At 42.4% G+C, this 19085-nt stretch overlaps 3 protein-coding genes across 4 annotated transcripts; 2 read left to right on the forward strand and 1 right to left on the reverse strand.

The window, feature by feature from the left end:
* Nucleotides 1–358: 358 nt before the first annotated feature.
* On the reverse strand, nt 359–7376 carry LOC115796349 (sentrin-specific protease 5). 2 transcript variants are annotated; one of them, XM_030752716.1, is made up of 10 exons: nt 7307–7376; nt 5318–6345; nt 5134–5239; nt 4827–4974; nt 4674–4721; nt 2568–2645; nt 2267–2404; nt 2103–2186; nt 1959–2009; nt 359–1875 (listed from the first exon to the last, which is right to left on the reverse strand). In XM_030752716.1, the coding sequence occupies exons 2-10, from the start codon at nt 6042–6044 to the stop codon at nt 1759–1761; spliced, it is 1497 nt and encodes a 498-aa protein (XP_030608576.1). In that variant the 5' UTR covers nt 6045–6345; nt 7307–7376; the 3' UTR covers nt 359–1758. The 2 variants fall into 2 exon arrangements, with proteins under 2 accessions (XP_030608576.1, XP_030608577.1); XM_030752717.1 differs by having other exon boundaries at nt 7303–7358.
* Nucleotides 7377–10282: 2906 nt separating this feature from the next.
* Nucleotides 10283–12721, forward strand: LOC115796352 (alpha-2-HS-glycoprotein-like). The gene is made up of 7 exons (XM_030752725.1): nt 10283–10539; nt 11030–11137; nt 11281–11362; nt 11446–11600; nt 11692–11787; nt 11937–12008; nt 12130–12721. Exons 1-7 carry the CDS (start codon nt 10342–10344, stop codon nt 12598–12600), a joined length of 1182 nt encoding a protein of 393 aa, XP_030608585.1. The 5' UTR covers nt 10283–10341; the 3' UTR covers nt 12601–12721.
* Nucleotides 12722–15475: 2754 nt separating this feature from the next.
* LOC115796355 (alpha-2-HS-glycoprotein-like) lies at nt 15476–18725 on the forward strand. The gene is made up of 7 exons (XM_030752728.1): nt 15476–15703; nt 17196–17303; nt 17447–17528; nt 17612–17766; nt 17858–17953; nt 18103–18174; nt 18296–18725. The coding sequence occupies exons 1-7, from the start codon at nt 15506–15508 to the stop codon at nt 18683–18685; spliced, it is 1101 nt and encodes a 366-aa protein (XP_030608588.1). The 5' UTR covers nt 15476–15505; the 3' UTR covers nt 18686–18725.
* Nucleotides 18726–19085: the final 360 nt, after the last annotated feature.

Here is a 19085-nt window from a genome sequence, read left to right on the forward strand (position 1 = left end):
AGAAAAACGAAGGCCAAATTCAATAGCCTGATGTGACAAGGCCGTTTAATATTTCAAAAAGATTTCCACAATATTTGATGGGCTCCTTGTCTAGATGATGTGGAGCAAATTTGGTCTCACTGGGTAACATGCCCTAGGAGGAGTTCGTTCAAATACCAGGCATGGAAATGGCAAAAAGTGACACCTTCAATTGAAGATGGCCAACTTCCTGTAGGGTTTCTGGTATGGGTCCAAGAGACTTTTTTGTACGTCTTAGGATGTTACATGAGTCTGCAAAATTTCAGAGCTGTAGATAAAATGTAGCTCCGGGGCTACTCAAAAAACCAGCCATTTTCTGATATTTCGAGCTGCCACTAGGTGGCGCTGTAATGTTTATGAACTTTATACATATCAATGTGTTCAGGGCAGGAGGCTTATTAAACCACTGAAGTTTGAGGCAGATTGGGTAATGTGTCTTTGAGTTACAGCCCTTTATGTCTTGATGGTGAAACATCAAACTTTGCCCTCCCGCCAGGGTCACGCCTTTTGGCAAAAGCTCACAGTTTTTAAAACAGTGTAAGCCCAACTCCTTAAGGCTTTCCAGGGCAAATTTGAGATGATTCTGCTCTATCACTGTGGAGCTGGACCTCAAAGTGTAAAACATGAAATTTCCTGTTACCACTAGGTGGCGCTGCGACTGTTATTAAATATTGTCATATGTATGTATTCAGGACCGGATGCGTATCCTACTGAGAAAGTTTGATCCAGATTGGATTATGTAGGTATGAATTAGAGCCAATCAAAATTTCATGGCGAATGATCAAAATTCAGGGGGGCATAAGGGCCACGCCCCCTGGTCAAAAACTCACCATTTTTTAAACGTAGATTCCCCTTTGTGTGTAGATGAAACACACCAAATCTGAAGTTGATAAGTTCTAAAACCTTTGAGTTATTAGAGAAAGTCTGAAGGGTGCAAATCGCCAAATTTCATGTTTGAGTCAAAATGGCCGACTTCCTGTTGGGTTTAGAGCATGGCTCCAAGAGGATTTTTTGTTGCTTATGGATGTGATACATATGTGTACATCGCCAAATTTGCATGTTTGAGTCAAAATGGCCGACTTCCTGTTGGGTTTAGAGCATGGCTCCAAGAGGATTTTTTGTGCGTATGGATGTGATACATATGTGTAGCAAGTTTCATAAATGTATGTGAAACACAGTGGTGGGGCTGGACTTTAGGGGGCGCTACTGAGGCATTTTGGCTGGCCCTTGCCCGAGGCCATTAAAATACGTAAATTTTCACCAGGTGTGATGCATGTGCAAAGTTTCATGAGTTTTTGAATATGATAAAGCCCCCAAAAAGGCACGTCTTTTGCCTGAATAAAAAATAAAATAAAATAAAATAAACGGAGCAAATACAATAGGGCCTTCGCACAGTTCGTGCTCGGGCCCTAATGAGTAGCATCTGTACGAACACAGGCCAGGACAGATTTAGTAAGGCTCTTCTGGTGGCTCCGGGTAAAACCACTTTCCTTCCTTTAAAAACATGCCTGATTAAATATTTATCATATACAGTAGTTACAAAAAGAACCATAGTTTAACCTGACCAGTGGATAATATTTTGCAGCAGGGATCATGTATTCATATTATATGTACAAGATGTAAGGCTGCTGTGGAGCTGCTAACACAATGACACCATACACAACGGACAAACTGCTTTCTTCATAATTAGAAGCTGCATTTATCATCACCAATACATACATCCCACGAGTTAATGACTCATCAGTCCTGTTCATGCAGCTTACAATCACAGAGCTCTTTGTAGATCCTCTTTCGTATCTTTGGTATGTCCTTTTGTGAGAAGTGGAGGGGTCTTGTCAGAGCAAGGCATCGAGAATACTGTCAAAGAGAGATTTTATGTAGTGAGGAAACAGCGGAAGCATATCTGAAACAATAATGCAGGCAAGCAAAGTTGCATATACCTCCAAAACAAAAACTCCACAGTCATTCTCGTTGGTCTGCTGGGGGATTTCCTGTGAAGGACAGCAGGGGGAGACAACGCATCACATCAGTTCAAACGGGTAACGGTTTAAGCTTCCACGTGGCGTCATTTCAGGACAGCATACCTCATCAAATGCCACCGTCCACCCACTTTCAAAAGCAGTTTGCTTCTTTTCTTTTGCTTCTGACATCAAGTATTTCAGGATGTTCTGTTGAGAGGAAAACATTCAGAAAAAAAACTCCACATATTTTGTTCAAGTAAATGCATGCATATGAGGTTTAAAATTACCCTTGCAACTTTCTGGAGTGCGTTCCCTTGAGAGTCGTAAAGACAGATTTTCTTATTGACAATGTCGGCTATCACCAGACACCAGTGAACCTCCAGATGGATGGGCACCAAAAGAAGGCTCTTAGAAAACAAATCCACCTGGACGAGAGACACAAGGTTACAGCCGCTCAGTCTGCCTCCTCTTTATTTCTCAAGTGAGACACTTTAAAGAAACAAAAGTTATATTGGTTCTTTTTCTTCTGGGAAAAAAAATGACAACAAATCAGACAGGCTATCATATCACTTCCATCTAAGACCTCACCTGCTTCGTCCATCGCTTAACACCATCATATCCTTTGGTCATGAGCTGCCGGTGGAAGAAGCTGTTAAGAAAATGGACCTGAAAGTGGAGACAAATGGACGTCATCAGATTATCAGAAACACTCAGAGTGAAAAGGTCTTGGATCAAAGATCACTTACAATGTACTGTTGAAGAAACTGGATAAATATTGTGACACAGTCTACATCAGATCAATTTCTCATAGTATCCATAGAGGTAGTGTACAGCACTGTGGGGGCCATATTTTTCCATTAATTAAAAAAAAAAATAACAGCAGCTTTGAGTTCACAAGTCTAATAAAACTTTGCAGAAGCGAAAACAGTCATCACGTCCACTGAGTACAAAGTCTATTTCAGATATTTGCTAAAATAAAGCAAATAGATCGATGGTTGAAACGTAGCAGCAATACAGCATTTTTTTTTTTTTTTTTTTTTTGCGAGGTCTCCTTCCTGTAACGACTGATCAAAACAAAAACTGTACCTGGAACAGAGTTTGATCCCTGCAGTTACCTCTGTGCTAATTAAAATATAATCACTGAAACACAAGCGCCCGTTTCACACCAAATGTTAAGTACCTTATCAGAAAGATTCAGTTGAGTAGAAGTGCCTTAAATTTAGCAGTAGGTTTTTAAATGTAGCATTTCTGTATTTTTTAGTTACAAGTTTGCTGTTTAACAGATACTGCTCAAAAAAATTAAGGGAACACGTAAACCCTGCACTGTTATTTGAATAAAATATTAAAGCTATTTGTTGAGACAACGATCAAATCAGTCAGCGGAAACCACAATTATCAGTCCTTCAATTCAAAATCAGGCTGATCCACCTTGCATCATGAAGTGGATCTGCAATGTTTATGTCCCCACATGCTTGCATGCACTCCCAACCAGGAATGGGCATGCTCCTCATGAGACAGCTGCTGTGATCTCCTGGATAGTCCGGGTGTGTTGGAGACACTGACAGATAATGTTCCAAAAGGATCAAAGTAGATTCAGGCTCAACTCAATTCAATTTTGTTTCTATAGCACCAAATCACAACAGTCACCTCAATGTGCTTTAAACTGTAAGGTAAAGACCCCACAATAATTACAGGTGTGGAGAATGTGAGGGGCCAGTCAATGGCATCAGTGTCTTCATCATCCAGAACACCCACCACACTCTGGCTACATAAGGCCAGGCATCGTCCTGGACAAGGAGGAACCCAGGGCCCGCTGCACCAGCAAAAGGTCTGACAATTGATCTGAGGATTTCATCCCCCTTCTGGTGTTCTCTGGCAGCAAATGCCAATCATGCTGCTTGAGCACGGGTCCAGCTAAAGGACATCAGGTACTCATGCCACCCTCATAGAGAGTAGCTTCCTGGGGGTCATTCTGTGGGGCTCTGGCAGTGCTCCTCTTTTTCCTCCTAGTACAAAGGAGCAAACACTGGCCTGTAACTGGGTTGATGCCCTGTCCAGCTCTCCTCATGTAACAGCATGTCTCCTGATATTTCCTCCACACTCCTAAAACAGTGCTGGGAGACAAAGCCAGCCTTCTTGCAACGGCATATATGGATGTACCATCCTGGAGGAGCTGGACTACCCGTGCCACCTGAATAGACTGCAGTTCAATTCAATTCAATTTTATTTATATAGCGCCAAATCACAACAAACAGTCGCCTCAAGGCGCTGCGGGTGCTGTTTCATGTCAGCAGCAGAGATGAGAACACTAACAAAAAGCCAAACGAGACAAAAACCAGTCAGGAAGGATCAGGAGAGAGCAACGGTGTATGGCCCCACCTGCAAAACCATTCCTTTTTTGTTTTGTTTTTTTGCATGATTTCAAGTTCATAATAATCCTCATTATCTTATACTAGGCTTTATTGCAGCCCTACAGTCGCTGCTCGGTCTGAAACTAGCTATTTTTCATCATTTTAACAGTAGATAAATGATAGGAAATACAGAAAAGTGTTAATGTATTATAAAACATTCCAGCCCCTCTAATTAATAACTCTGGTATTTAGAATTCTCCTCTCCTTTGGTGTTCCAAACAGATGTTGGAATATACAGAATTCCAACATCTTTAGAACTTCATTTATTCAGTTGTTTAATTACCTTGTGATGGGAAGACTCCATGATCAGTTCCCCATACATGTTCATGACCTTCATCAGAAACAACAAATGAATACATCCATCTGTTACATTCACACTCGTGTAAATCTTTCCATTCAAAAATCAGCATCGAATGCTTGCTGTGATGATAATAACCTGGTCGTTGAGCCAGTTCTGATCAGCCAGTGTCAACAAATCGTCCAGAGTCAATGTGTGTTTCTTGTAGAGCACCTGAAAGCGTAGGACAGGCTTCTGAAGGATCACAGCTCGGTATCTGATAACTTCAGAGAAGATTATGTTTTTCCTGTACAGAAACAAAAAAAATCTTTACAGATCCCACTTAGAAATCTCCCACCCAGTCTTTAAACCCAGGTAGAATGAAAACAGGACTGCTTCTAAGTCAGGTTTTAATCGTGCACAGTCACACCATATGAAGACAACAGAATTCTGACTTCGGATTTACCTGTCACTAAAATCAGTGTTAAATTTCCCCTTAAGATGTCTCAACAAGTCACTCTTATGTAGTGGGATGAAACTTCCATATTTCCTGTAGAAGTCCTCAAGAAATTCTAGAGAAACACAGAGACACTGTCATCCCAGCAGCCCCGTGAAAAAAGAAGAACACCAAAAGTTAACAATGTACATACCATGGATGTCCTTTGTCAGCGCATTCAGGCTGACATCAACCTCAGGGGATATTGACTTTTTATTGCAGACTCTCTCATAGTCCTGACCTGGAGTCACAGTAGTCTGTTGTGATTGGCCGTCAACCTCGAGCCTCTGTGCTGGTATTGTCCTGTTCGGTCTAATCCCTTTGTATGTGTTACTGTCTGTATTCAGTAGGGGTTTGGCAGAGTGACAATGTCTTAAAGGGTCTATAATTTCACAAAACTGTACCAATGATTCTCTAGGTATGGTCTGACCATCGGTCCCTGCAGCAAAATTTGTTTCCTTATCCCGGTTCTGCAAGCAGTTGGATGAAATAACGGCTTCTGGCAGAGTGTCAGATTCATTCAGCTTCTGCAGACAATTCTGCTTTCTAATGGCATCCTCTGATCCTCCAGTATCACACCCAAGAGATGACAAAAAGGTAGATGTTTTTGTTAGGGAATTTTCTGCATTTAGCGTGTGGTAGGCTGAACCTTTCCTTTTATTTTTCCGCCTCTTTGAACTGAGATTCTGGCCTGAGCCACGGCTGAAGCGTTTTTTAGCTCTGAACATCGCCAAATGGCACTTTTCTCTCCACTTCCTCCACATCCAAAGCTGTAATTTACAATACAAGCGCCTCTTGTCTCGCCTGGACATATGAGAGACCCCATTGCTTAAAGACCTGGATCTCTTCCTCCCCTTCTGCTGGTTCTGTGCTCGGTGCATCTGTCAGAGAGTGAACGTCTTCTGGAGAGCCAAGGAAGAGCCAGACGGCTCAAATGCAACAGCAGCAAATCTGGATTTTATTTTTGCTTTTCTGCATCAAGGACATACATGGTTTCCGAGCCATGATCTGATGTCACACATATGAGACAGACACTACAGCGGCTACCAGACTGGGCAGTTTCTCCTTTAAGTGGAAAGGTGAAGTAACATAGGATGATGAGGTCTGAAGAACCCACAATTTGACAGAATTTTCACAGCTTACTCGGGGGTCCTTGCCTTGGCTTTGGAGTCCGAGCATCTGCTGCAATACAGAACAAATGGTAAATGGACTAGCTCTTAAATAGCGCTTTTCTACTCAGTCAGAGCACTCAAAGCGCTTACACAACACGTTTTACATTTACCCATGCACTCACATTCATACAAGCACTTCCATGTTTCTACTAAGCTAAGTGCTTTTTTTAATTAACTAACATTCACACACATTCATACTCCGACAGGACGGTCGGAGAGCAACTTGGGGTTAAGTATCTTGCCCAAGGATACATTGGCATGTAGCCTGGAGTAGCGAGGAATCGAACCGCTGACCTTCCGATCAGTAGGTGACCTGCTCTACCTACTGAGCTACAGCCACCCCAACAAGTGTTTATTACACATTAGTCTCACTGTGATCAAAATGTTTTAATAACAGATCTGATTACACAAATTCCCAAAACAACAATAAACCAATCATTGGCTGAATTCTGCTAAGTGAAACTACTCTGCTGCGTTGTATGTACAGTGAAGCGCAAACTGCTGATTGAATGTGAACTTAAAGTAAAAGTTTGGATGCAAGACCCTGCAGGTGCGTTACAGACCTGCCTGAAGGCGTGCATGCGTAGCACATGTCCCACGTACAAAGGCGTGCTACCAAACACACATTCTACTAACAGTAACATCTAATTACCTCCGGGCTGTCAGACCGGGCAGGGCTCGCTGTTTCGCCCGCCTCGACTTGCTTTCTTCTAGACACGTGTTTCCAAGCACTGAGCCTTGTTAAAAAAAAACGCTAACTAGCTCGGTTTGAAGACACACAACAACTGGCTGCAACAAATGGTGAGCAGCTAGCCACACACTCCCGCAGCCGCACCGTTTCTGCCTCGTTTGGTTCAATGAAACCCCCGAAGCAGAAAGAGTTTTTACCGGACACCTTTTGTCTACGCGTAGCTTCTAAAAAATTACAGTTTTTTAATTTCAAGACACGATGTTCGGAGCTAATTACCTACAGCATACTTAGCATCCAGGGTAGCCGATGGAAGATTGGATCATGCAGACGGACGCAACGTGAGGGACGCCTTGCTGTGATTGGTTGTTAGAGTTTGGGTGGATCCAATCAGTTGACCTTTAATAGTCACGTGTAGCATGCGTCACTCTCAGCTTGACCAATGAAAAATAGCTTTTCTTCTTTGTTATACGTCAGTTTAGACGCACGCAGGTATTACTACCCTCTGCAGGCAGCTGATCATATTCTTGGGTATAACCCAGCGGCATGTGTTGTTGGCTCTCATGTTGACAGAACATTTTACTCATAGAAAAACAACCTGACAGTCTTTTCAGCGTTTTTAATGTCATACATATTGAATCTTTTAGGAGGACACTCACATAACCCGGCTAGATACATCCTCAGCTGTCTGCATGCATTGCTCTAAACAGTAGATAAAAGACTAGAAGTTCTTCTTTCCTTTTTTCTATCGCTCTGACCACTTTTAATTAATGCTGTCTTTTATTTTGCTTCTCAGTTTTACCATCCACCATCCATTTGTGATTTTTTTCTTCTTGTCTTTAAAGTTGATCTTGTTATATTATTAAACCACTGAATGCAGAGGAGCTCAGAAGAGTCCAGTTTCACAGCCTGACATTTCAACTCTAATCATCTCTCATTAATAAGGACAAAGCTGCAGCGGCATCAGAATAAATTACATCTTTGTGATTATTTGCCATTTGTTTGGCTTCCCATCTTCTGCAGCCATCGACTATGAAATGATCACCAGAATCCCCGACTAAAACTAAAATAAACATAAAAATGAGAAGCCAGACAAAACTGTACAGTTACTCACGGTCATGTCAGATAGCACTCCACAACCACCTCTTATTCCTCCACTTTTTACTCTCTTCCATATCATTTCATTTGTTTTAAAAGTAGGTGGGAAAATTTTAAACTATTTGCAGTTTCAGGAGAAGTCAGCATTGCAGCAAATAGCCAATATTCTGAGTACCTCTAAAAATCATCAACACTGCTGAGAGTTTTTGCTCTCTTTTCAATCAATGTTTTTAACGCTCCTGAAAAAGTTGCCATGTTAAATATACATGCAGTATTTAAACTTTAATGTAGATGCAGTTTTAACATTTGTTTTACATAAACTATTATATATAAAACATGTCTTATATGTCACCCTAACCCCCCCAACCCTAACCCTAGCCCCTAACCCCTAACCCCCACCCTCCACACCTCTTTTCTTTATACTGTGCTTGGAAAGTAGGAAATAGGTGCAGCAATGTATTCAAACATGCAAACATACATGGAAGTACAGCATTTAAGGCAAAAACAGAGTTTGTACAGTTCTAACAAGCTTGAAAGTCAATATTTGGTGTGGCCACCTTTATTCTTCAGCACAGCCTGAACTCTCTCAGGCAGCTTTCGCTCATTTCTTTCAGTGGCCTTTAGGAATAGTTCTCCAGGCTTCTTGAAGGACATTCAAAGCTCTTCTTTGGATGTTGGCTGCATTTTGTTCTGTTCTCCGTCAGGATGATCCCACACTGCTTCAATAATGTTGGGGTCCGGGCTCTGGGGAGGCCAATCCATGACTGATAGTGTTCCATTGTGTGTTTTTCTATCCAGGTACACTTTGACTGCATTGGAAAATGAAGTTGTTGCTAATCTGATGCTTTCCAGATGGTATTTCATGGTGGATCAAAATCTGATGGTTCATAATTCCATAAATTTTGACAACATCTCCAACACCACTGGCTGAAATGCAGCCACAAACCATGGCAGAGCCTCCACCATGTCGTTTTACAGATGGCTCTCTTGACCTCATCCCCACATATTGTCAGTGATTTGAACCAAAAATTTGGGTATTTGGATTCATCACTCCATCAGATCTGTTGCCACTGATTTTCAGTCCAGTTCTTGAGTAATTTGGCATAGTTCAGCCTTTTCTCCCTGTTTTGTAGACGCTGCTTCATCCCTTGAGTTCGGTGCCTTTTTCACAGCCAATGTCCAAAGAAAACCTTTGACAGATTTTCAGAGAGCTGGAGAACCGCTGCTCAAGACCACTTTGAAAACTTTACAAGGCCTGTCTCCTTGGTGGTAAACTATAAAGAAATGAGGGGTGGTTCGAGACTTTAGCACAGTACTATAAAGTAACTGTGATTCAATGCTGAATGGAAGTGAGTGGGATCCATTTCTTTACATGTTATCCTACATTAAAGATGGTTATTTAGATTCAAACCTCTGCAGAAACATGCAGCACTCATAACAAAAATGTCCTCATCAAAATCAGTGCTAAACTTCACAGCTACGTCTCTGTGTGTCACTCTTTTCTGAAGTTATTTAACCTCTGCACACTCTCAAAGCTTCGTGAAGTATTTTAGAGTGAAGCACTGCCATAGCCCTTGCTCTGCACTTTTTTGCTAACTTGAGAAGACACTTGAAATCCTCTCCTCAGTATCTCTGTGTGTCTCCTGCTCCTGACCCCGAGTGGCACTGGTGTAATGTGCAGATGGTCTAATACAGAACAAATATGTGTTCCTGTCCCTCGACTATGACGCCCCCACCGTTTGGCAAACATCCTCTTTTTTAGAAGTGTCATTGAGCAAGTCCCCGGATCCCTGCTGACAGTGGGGCCCAGCTCTGTGGATGACCAGTATGACCCCAGAGGCAGACAGCTGGTTATACAATCCGAGTGAACCCAAAGCTCGATCTCACATTTGATATTTAATATCCATTCATGGCAGACATGGGGACAGCTATCAACATAGGGCTGTAGAAGTCTCACACAAAAACTGATTTAAACTGGAGGCTGCTCATCCCACGCTAGACTTTGTCAGTTCCCATTTGCTTTGGCAGGAATCCTTTGTATAAAAAAAAAAAAAAAGGGGGGGGGGGGGCACCACATGACGCAAGAGTCAGGAGGGATGAACATGATGTTTAACTTGGCTCTGCTTTTATGTTTAAAGTACAAGATATATAAGCAGCAGTACTCCTCTCATCTTTACCAAGATCTGCTCATCTGTGACGCCTGCTCTGTTTCACACAGAAATGAATCTCCTGAGCTTCACTGTGGTTCTGGGGCTTCTGGTTGGGGTATGGGCTCAACTCAACGTGCGAAGGCCTCTGTGTGATTCCCCTGAGGCAGAGGAGGCTGCTCTGGTGGCTCAGGATTACCTCAACGCTCAACACCAGCATGGCTACAAGTACATACTGAACAGGATCGAAGACATCAAGGTCCACACCAAGGTAAGTCAGGGGGGGGAGGTGTAATTTAGTTAAAGAGAAAGACATACAGACAGTTTTCACACTGGGAGGAAAGAGGAGGGGGGGGGGGCTAAATATAAAGTGTAGCGAGGAGCACGGCATCATTTTAGAGACTCTTGTTTCTGTCTTAAAAGCATCTATGTGCTCTATTTTAATACATGTAGAATTCAGCTGTATATTTTTAAATAGTAACTAAATAATATAGATTATTCATATATATTTCATATATATTTTTACCTTTTTAGCCAGACAGAGATGAATATTCTGCTGCTAAAGGTGGTTCTACAAGCTACTGAATCAAAAGGTGTACTTAATTTTTCACACTATTTCTGTATTTTTGTCACTGTAATATTTCCTGTTAATCCAGAAAGCATCCTTCTGGGTACTTCTCCACATGCTTTAGTAATGTAATATACACTAGAATTCATTCTAATAACTATTTGATGAAGTAAATATCTTTTCTCATCTTTAGCCAGATGGAGATGAGTATGACCTGGAAGTTGACCTGCTGGAGACAGACTGTCACGTGTTGGACCCGACTCCTCTTGCCAACTGCACAGTCAGGCCCAAAGTACTGACGGTGAGACACAGAAGCTTCAGCTGTTTCAGCTGCAGTAATTTAACCAATATCAGTGCTGACCAACCAAGTTAGAAATATGAAATATAAAAGATTTGACATTTTCATCACTGATTGCTGCTATTTGATTCTTTTGCCCCATCCAGGCGGTGGAAGGAGACTGTGACGTGGTGCTGAAGAAGGTCGGCGATGCTCTGAAGGTCATCGCGTTCAAGTGTAAAACAGAAGGTAAAACTCAGATCATGTTCTCCTCCAAATGATGACACAGAACAAACCACACACGTGTGACCTCCTCCTTTCTTGACTTAAAGAATCCACAGAGGATTTTTGCCTGGGCTGTCCCACCCTGCTTCCCCTCAATGACACCACAGCGCTGGATTTTGTTCGTGTCTCTCTGGAAACCTTCAACAACATCACTGTGAATACCACACACGTTCTTCTGGAGGTTGGAAGGATGTCGTCACAGGTAGGACAGTCAAGTTACTTTTTACCTGATGTAACACCTGCATGCTCTAACCTGCAGCTGTCAGTTCATCAGTGCTTTTTAATACTTCCAGATTGTGTCTGGTGGGCCAATCTTCATAGCAGAATACGTCGTGGTCGAGGGCAATTGTACCGAGGATGTCTGTGTGCCCCTGGCTGATGCCATGGCTGTGAGTACATAAAGACACTTTAGAAAAAGTTTCATAAAATGTAAAATTGTTTTTTCGGTCCTGCTGAACTGATCTAAGATGGAGAAATGTTCAACCAGGTCAGCAGCTGTTGGAGATTAACAGAACTGAGAAATGTGTTTCTCTTCCAGGCTCGTGGGATTTGTACTGCCAAAGGTACAATCGCCCAGCACACTGTGGACTGCAAGACCTTTTCCACTCTGGTAAAATACTGCATTTCACTTATAACACTGATAACTAAAGATGATCCACAACAGTCACCATCTTACACTTATATAGAAATCTCATTAAGATGTGTTTTTCTTCTTGATGCATCATTTTCAGATACCTATTGTAGATGCCAACAGCACTGCACCTGCAGACCCTGTCTTACCACCAGTGGTTCATGTGCACACACACAAGCACGGTCTGAGGCTCCACAAACTGACAGCTCACCACAACCCTCATCTTAACAGCCTTTTGTCTGCAGAATCAGCTGAGTCAGCTGAAGTTGTGCCTGTAGTTCCTGCTGTTGTTGTACCTGTACCTGCTGCAGATCCTGCTCCTGCTGCAGATCCTGTTCTTGTTGCTGATCCTGCTCCTGTTGCTGATCCTGGTCTTGTTGCTGATCCTGTTCTTGTTGCTGATTCTGACTCAGCTGGAGATTCTTTAACCAGTAAGGATATAGGTATTCTCTTAAAAAAGAGAGACCTATCTGCTGCAGCTGCTGTCATGGTTGATGGTCCTGCTGCTCAAACAGGTCCAGTTCCTCTTGTGCCAGTGTGCCCAGGAAAAGTGAGATTCTTTGATACATGAGCCATGTTAAATAAATGTAACAATACACCAACAAATGATTGTTTCAAACTGTCAAATCAGAGAACCATCTCTGTAAAACTGCATGTGATGCTGTTGAATAAATCTGGAGTGAATTTTTGTCTTTTTACTGAGAACAGTGGAGTACTTCAGTGCATGCACAGGCCTAATGAGGACACACTGATAATGTGTACCATAATGAATTCAGTCATTCGTGCAAAGTCTTTAAGAATGATTGCAAAAGTGCACAGTGCTGTTTGTCTGTTGTGTTGACTCATGCCAATGACCCTCCTACAAACCCGCTGACATTTCTGATACAGCCATGAAAGCAACACTATTTTGTCCTGCACACTTCCACATTCAACACAGCTCAACAATTCAAACATGACTGTTTACAGACTGATATATGCAACAGTCAGTACGGAAGAGTTCACACTTCATACTCAGAAGAGTCATCATTCACTATAACAGTGCTGCCATCCCACTGTATAACACATCTAGTATAAAAATGAGTGGATAACAGTAGAACTGCCGGAGAATGTTGATGTACGTACACATGTACACTCACGCACGCACGCACGCACGCACACACAGGGAGTCTAGTAAGTGTTTTTACATGAATGGATCAATGTTCAGGAAGCAGCGTTCATGGTAAAACAAAGCAGGGTAGATAGGTTCAGAAATACAGTTTACCTTCTGAGTCTAAACAGCAGATATGTTTCCACCACTGTGTAAACTGATAACAGAAGCAGTCAAATAAAAAGGTTGCCCTTGACTGTCCACGTCAGAAGCGATAAAACGATTTCCATACCCATCTGCTCTTACACCCACTTTCCAGATGTTTTTAAAAAGTTCCCAGCACAGCTTTTCTGCTTCTGATTTTGACGCTCCATCTGATGGAGTTGATTCAGCCCAGAAAGAGACGTGCACATGAGTCCAAACAATAAGGCGTGGATCCGGATCCTCTGGGCCTTCGTTTGGTTTCCTCTTTGGCATCCTTGAGTTCTGAGGAAAACCTGAAGGTGTGGAGCAGCCTTTGCTGAGTTCTCAGTGGATTCAGGCTGAGTTTGTAATTGATGGACAGGAAATTGTTGCCTCTCCATCTCCAGCTCCTTCCAGAGTGTGCATCCCAACCTGAACACAACTGTAAGTTATCTTTCCCTTAAAAGGGAGAGAATGAAATAAATATGCACACCTTACCTTTTCTGTACAGGCAGGGTGCACACTGAGCAGAGATGATCACACCTTCATGATGTTCAACTCTGCTGAACCCACATCTGTTTGAGGCTAAAGGTAACAGCGTCCAGTTACCATTCACTGTAAACTTTACACTATCAAAGGCAACTTGGGAGGTCTTAAAGTCACTCTTATCCCAATTAAAATGAATTAGATGCAAAAGTAAGTTATCATTGGGATAATGCAGAAAGACTTCTCTGCTCGTCAAAGCAGAGTCCACAGCCAATGATAGAATAACTTGTTAGACTGAATATGTGCGCTTTCCAAAATAGTTTCTTTACCTTTTATGCAGAGCACTGTCACCAACTGATACAGTCTCATTTTAATCACTGCAACAGTTAAAGATTAAAAACAAATTCAGGTTTATGCTGTTATTTACATGTAAGGGGGTTAAATCCATGAGCTTCAAATGAAGGCTAAAGACAGAGCAGACAGGTGACCAGACTAAAGCAAACTTACACCAGATCATAAGAAAAACTGTAACAGAAAATGGCCCAGCAGTAGGTTTGCTTCCTACCCTGCAAATATCTTCTTGCATTACCACTCAGGTTGGTCTTAAGGGTTTCAGACTTTTAATTGCATGAATTTTGACATAATATACACTATTTTGCCAAAAGTATTCATTCATCTGCTCATTCGTTCAATTTGAGGGCAGCCCACCCTTTGCAGCTATAACAGCTTCAACTCTTCTGGAAAGGCTTTCACCAAACTTTACACTTGGCAGTCAGACAAGTATTGTTCTCCTGCAACCACCAAACCCAGACTTGTTAATCAGATTGCCAGAGAAGTGCGATTCATCCCAGCAGAGAACACGTCTCCACTGCTCTAGAGCCCAGTGGTGGCGTGCTTTACACCACTGCCTCTGCCAATTTGCATTGCGCTTGATGATGCAGCTGCTCAGCCAAATAAACCCATTCCATGAAGCTCTCTACACACTGTTCTTGAGCTAATCTGAAGGCCACATGAAGTTTGGAGGTCTGCAGTGATTGACTCTGCAGAAAGTTGGTGACCACTGCGTACTATGCTGCTCAGCATCTGCTGATCCCACTCTGTGATTTTACACGGCCTACCACTTTGTGACTGAACTGCTGTTGTTCCCAATCACTTCCAGTTTGTTGCTGACAGTCAAATATTTACTGGACTTGTTGCACAGGTGGCATCCTATCCCGGTACTACGCTGGAATTCATTGAGCTGCTGAGAGCGACCCATTCTTTCACAAATGTTTGTAGAAGCAGTCTGCATGCCTAGGTGCTTGGTTTATACACCTGAATTAAAGGATTTGGATGGATGAGTGAATACTTTTGGGAATGTAGTGCATCAAGAAAGGCACAAGATTCATTTGATGAGAGTAAGTTGAGAGCAAACATGCACAACACAAGAGTCTAACATAACTGAGTGGCTGTGACGGTCATACAGAGTTTGAAAATGGATTTGCACGACAGTCCAGCCAACATTTTGTTTTTAGTGCTGGTCTTGAACATAAATGGGGACACAAGTTAAGAAGGGGGGGGGGGGGGGGTCATCATGTGACGCAAGAGTCAGGAGGGATGAACATGGTGTTTAACTTGGCTCTGCTTTTATGTTTAAAGTACACAATATATAAAGAGCAGTACTCCTCTCATCTTTACAAAGATCTGCTCATCTGTGATACCTGCTCTGTTTCACACAGAAATGAATCTCCTGAGCTTCACTGTGGTTCTGGGGCTCCTGGTTGGGGTATGGGCTCAACTCAACATACGAAGGCCTCTGTGTGATTCCCCTGAGGCAGAGCAGGCTGCTCTGGTGGCTCAGGATTACCTCAATGCTCAACACCAGCATGGCTACAAGTACATACTGAACAGGATCGAAGACATCAAGGTCTACACGAAAGTAAGTAGGGGGGGGGGGGGGGGGGGGGGTGTAATTTAATTAAAGACAAAGACATACAGACAGTTTTCATATTAGGGTGCTCTGAGGAGAAGGGGGGAAAAACAGACCAAAATAAATATTTATTGTGAAGAGAAGAATGCTAAATATATATATATATATATATATATATATGTATATATATATATATATATATATATATGTATGTATGTATGTATGTATGTATGTATGTGTGTGTGTTGTGTGTGTGTAATCTTAATCTTAAGTGTCCTAGGAACCACAAGACAGCAGTCTGAGAGCGAAGTGCTCTATTTGGGTGATATGGTGCTATAACGCCTGATTATTCAAGACCTTGTATGTGAGAAGAAGTATTTTAAATTCTATTCTAGATTTAACATGGAGCCAATGAAGAGAAGCCAATATGGGAGAAATCTGCTCTCTCTTTCTAGTCCCTGTCAGTACTCTAGCTGCAGTATTGTGGATCAGATGAAGGCTTTTCAGGGAGCTTTTAAGACAATCTGATAGCAATGAATTACAATAGTCCAGCATAGAAGTAATAAATGCATGAATTAGCTTTTCAGCATCACTCTGAGACAGGATGTTTCTAATTTTAGAAATATTGCACAAACGCAACAAAGCGGTCCTACATATTTGTTTAATATGTGCACTGAAGGACATATCCTGGTCAAAAATGACTCCCAGATTTCTCACAGTGTTACTGGAGGCCAAAGTAATGCCATCCAGAGTAAGTATCTGGCTTGACATCATGTTTCTGCAGGTGCAGGTGGAGCATCATTCAATAGCAGAAAAATCCCAGAAACTGTCATTGAACTCACCAGCGTTAAATGCTGCATACCGCTTCGTTTGCAAACCCGTACTTACAACCATGACCTCCCACAGAGCTGGGAAGCGTGTGGTGCAGGGCTCCGTTTGTGAGCCCTGCTGTAAGTGTAAACTCAGATGAACAACAACACATGGCATATTACACGTTGTCATTGTTTATTTAACAAAAGACAAAATACAGAAGTTGTGTCTGAAAAACTAAATATACCCTTACCGCTTTCATACGAATTAAGAGGGTAAGTAGCAGCAAAGTAGTGCTTATCAAATGTACTTGATTAACTGATCATCAGCAGGTGTGAGCATCTCTATAAAAACAGATCTTTACCAGTTTGCTGGTCTGGAACATCCAGGTGTGTTTTAACACAATACCAAGGAGGAACGACAGTCTGGGAAGTAACCCTTACAAACAATTTGAAGTCCATCTTTCTGGAGTGAGGAAGATTTTTTACAAGAGGAAAGCATTCAAGACAGCTGCCAAGCTTCAAAGGAGTGGCTGTCTCAGCAAATTCATGCTAAGATTAGACTGTGCAACTTTGTAAAGAGTGGACCAAAATTACTACGGGTACTTCTCCACATGCTTTAGTAATGTAATATACACTAGAATTCATTCTAATAACTATTTGATGAAGTAAATATCTTTTCTCATTTTTAGCCAGATGGAGATGAGTATGACCTGGAAGTTGACCTGCTGGAGACAGACTGTCACGTGTTGGACCCGACTCCTCTTGCCAACTGCACAGTCAGGCCCAAAGTACTGACGGTGAGACACAGAAGCTTCAGCTGTTTCAGCTGCAGTAATTTAACCAATATCAGTGCTGACCAACCAATTTAGGAATATGAAATATAAAAGATTTGACATTTTCATCACTGATTGCTGCTATTTGACTCTTTTGCCCCATCCAGGCGGTGGAAGGAGACTGTGACGTGGTGCTGAAGAAGGTCGGCGATGCTCTGAAGGTCATCGCGTTCAAGTGTAAAACAGAAGGTAAAACTCAGATCATGTTCTCCTCCAAATGATGACACAGAACAAACCACACACGTGTGACCTCCTCCTTTCTTGACTTAAAGAATCCACAGAGGATTTTTGCCTGGGCTGTCCCACCCTGCTTCCCCTCAATGACACCACAGCGCTGGATTTTGTTCGTGTCTCTCTGGAAACCTTCAACAACATCACTGTGAATACCACACACGTTCTTCTGGAGGTTGGAAGGATGTCGTCACAGGTAGGACAGTCAAGTTACTTTTTACCTGATGTAACACCTGCATGCTCTAACCTGCAGCTGTCAGTTCATCAGTGCTTTTTAATACTTCCAGATTGTGTCTGGTGGGCCAATCTTCATAGCAGAATACGTCGTGGTCGAGGGCAATTGTACCGAGGATGTCTGTGTGCCCCTGGCTGATGCCATGGCTGTGAGTACATAAAGACACTTTAGAAAAAGTTTCATAAAATGTAAAATAGTTTTTTCGGTCCTGCTGAACTGATCTAAGATGGAGAAATGTTCAACCAGGTCAGCAGCTGTTGGAGATTAACAGAACTGAGAAATGTTTTTCTCTTCCAGGCTCGTGGGATTTGTACTGCCAAAGGTACAATCGCCCAGCACACTGTGGACTGCAAGACCTTTTCCACTCTGGTAAAATACTGCATTTCACTTATAACACTGATAACTAAAGATGATCCACAACAGTCACCATCTTACACTTATATAGAAATCTCATTAAGATGTGTTTTTCTTCTTGATGCATCATTTTCAGATACCAACTGTAGATGCCAACAGCACTGCACCTGCAGACCCTGTCTTACCACCAGTGGTTCATGTGCACACACACAAGCACGGTCTGAGGCTCCACAAACTGACAGCTCACCACAACCCTCATCTAAGCGGCCTTTTGTCTGCAGAGTCAGCTGAAGTTGTGCCTGTAGTCCCTGCTGTTACAGGTGCTGCTCCTGTACCCGCTGCAGATCCTGCTTCTGCTGCAGATCCTGCTCCTGCTGCTGATTACGACTCAGCTGGAGATGCTTTATGGAGTAGAGAACGTCCTCCCAACTTTAAGAAGAGAGATGTATCTGCTGCAGCTTCCCTCATAGTGGCTGACGCCCCTGCAGTTATGGCAGTGTGTCCAGGAAGAGTCAGATTCTTTTAAGTGTTCAAGTCCTACAAACTATACTTCCTTTCACTAGAGAATCAGTAACTTTGATGCATGAGATTTGTTAGGTGAATGTAACAATACACCTGCAAATAAAATATTTAAAATTATCAAATCCGAGAAGCATCTCTGAAGTAATGTTGAATAAAATCAAGACAAATCTTTTTAACTTTCTGATAACACTTCCATCCATCCATTCGCTTCCGCACATCCTGTTAAGGGTGGCGGGGGGGCTGGAGCCTATCCCAGCTGTCATAGGGCGAGAGGCAGGGTACACCCTGAACAGGTCGCCAGCCTGTTGCAGGGCCAACACAGAGGGACAGACGACCTTTCACACTCACATTCATGCTCTCATTCACACCTATGGGCAATATAGCCAATTAACCTAACCCCAGTA

The sequence above is a fragment of the Archocentrus centrarchus genome, chromosome 17, assembly GCF_007364275.1.
Source record: "Archocentrus centrarchus isolate MPI-CPG fArcCen1 chromosome 17, fArcCen1, whole genome shotgun sequence".
In the NCBI taxonomy this organism is placed as follows: Eukaryota; Metazoa; Chordata; class Actinopteri; order Cichliformes; family Cichlidae; genus Archocentrus; species Archocentrus centrarchus.